The 870-nt window shown below is 46.6% G+C and overlaps 1 protein-coding gene across 1 annotated transcript; it reads left to right on the forward strand.

The window, feature by feature from the left end:
- Positions 1–278: 278 nt before the first annotated feature.
- Positions 279–650, forward strand: LOC137501245 (histone H2B-like). Its single transcript, XM_068228151.1, has one exon. It carries the CDS (start codon positions 279–281, stop codon positions 648–650), a length of 372 nt encoding a protein of 123 aa, XP_068084252.1.
- The last annotated feature ends 220 nt before the right edge of the window (positions 651–870 follow it).

Genomic DNA, 870 nt, shown 5'->3' on the forward strand with positions numbered 1-870 from the left:
CCTTTATTTGAAAACAAATTAGTAGCGAATTGGGGGTTTCTTTTCTGACGATAGACCTCTGGCCTATCTGACAGATGGATTTTCCCCCGCCAGTGCAGTGAGATCAGAGACTTCCTGCCTCATCGGCCAAACCTAGGAAACAGATGAGTAGGGGGGCATCATTTTCGCCCCGGGGCTCCCATCCACTGGCCATCAACAAAAAAAAAAAAAAAAAAAAAAAAAAAAAAAAAGTGCCCCCAGCCATTCGTTTGGATTCTCAGTAGCTACACGAGACAACCATGCCTCCTAAGACTAGCGGAAAGGCCGCCAAGAAAGCCGGCAAGGCCCATAAGAACATCTCCAAGGGAGATAAGAAGAAGAAGCGCAAGAGGAAGGAGAGCTACGCCATCTACATCTACAAAGTACTTAAACAGGTACACCCTGATACTGGCATCTCCAGCAAGGCGATGAGCATCATGAACAGCTTCGTCAACGACATCTTCGAACGTATCGCCGCTGAAGCTTCCCGTCTGGCCCACTACAACAAGCGCTCCACCATCACTAGTCGGGAGATCCAGACTGCCGTCCGTCTCTTGCTGCCCGGAGAGCTGGCCAAGCACGCCGTCAGCGAGGGCACCAAAGCAGTCACCAAATACACCAGCTCCAAGTAAGGAGCTACAGGGAATAACCACCCTTCTTAAGAAACGGCCCTTTTCAGGGCCACCACACCTTTAAAAAAAAGAGCAGTTGTGTTAGCCTCTTACCCTTAAGCAAACCAAAGGCAAGTGAAAAGGGGGACATCACATCAAAGTGGTTAGCATTGTTACTTTAAGGTCAAAAGAAATTAGAAAACCTCATAATAATAATAATAATAATAATAATAATAATAAT

This window comes from Anabrus simplex, chromosome 6 (genome assembly GCF_040414725.1).
Source record: "Anabrus simplex isolate iqAnaSimp1 chromosome 6, ASM4041472v1, whole genome shotgun sequence".
NCBI classification, from domain to species: Eukaryota; Metazoa; Arthropoda; class Insecta; order Orthoptera; family Tettigoniidae; genus Anabrus; species Anabrus simplex.

What these genes read in the sequence shown, in the direction of transcription:
- LOC137501245 (XM_068228151.1), top strand. Translation starts at nt 279, where the DNA reads ATGCCTCCTAAGACTAGCGGAAAGGCCGCCAAGAAAGCCGGCAAGGCC.